The sequence below is a fragment of the Otolemur garnettii genome, unplaced genomic scaffold (assembly GCF_000181295.1).
Source record: "Otolemur garnettii isolate 467f Iridium unplaced genomic scaffold, OtoGar3 scaffold00024, whole genome shotgun sequence".
NCBI classification, from domain to species: Eukaryota; Metazoa; Chordata; class Mammalia; order Primates; family Galagidae; genus Otolemur; species Otolemur garnettii.
Window position 1 is genome coordinate 5,716,332 of NW_003852419.1, and position 296 is coordinate 5,716,627.

At 33.8% G+C, this 296-nt stretch overlaps 1 protein-coding gene across 1 annotated transcript in view; it reads left to right on the forward strand.

The window, feature by feature from the left end:
• The window catches only part of MSH2 (mutS homolog 2), a 92,798-nt gene that overhangs the window by 31,510 nt on the left and 60,992 nt on the right, over nucleotides 1-296 (forward strand). The window contains exon 6 of the mRNA XM_023512063.1: nucleotides 50-183. Within this exon, the coding sequence (XP_023367831.1) occupies nucleotides 50-183 (134 nt within the window). The remainder of the gene's footprint in view (nucleotides 1-49; nucleotides 184-296) is intronic.

Below are 296 nucleotides of genomic sequence, written 5' to 3' on the forward strand. Positions count from 1 at the left end.
ATAGTCAGGTTTTCACTAATGAGTGTTTTTTTTGTTTTTTGTATCCTAGGGTTCTGTTGAAGATACCAGTGGCTCTCAGTCTCTGGCTGCATTGCTGAATAAATGCAAAACCCCTCAAGGACAAAGACTAGTTAACCAGTGGATCAAGCAGCCTCTCATGGATAAGAACAGAATAGAAGAGAGGTATATTATTAGTGTATACTTTTGTCAGCTTTAAGTAATTTGCAGTTACTCCATATGATTATACTACTTATTCTAATATATAATTTTGCATCTATATTTTTAGCATTTAACTG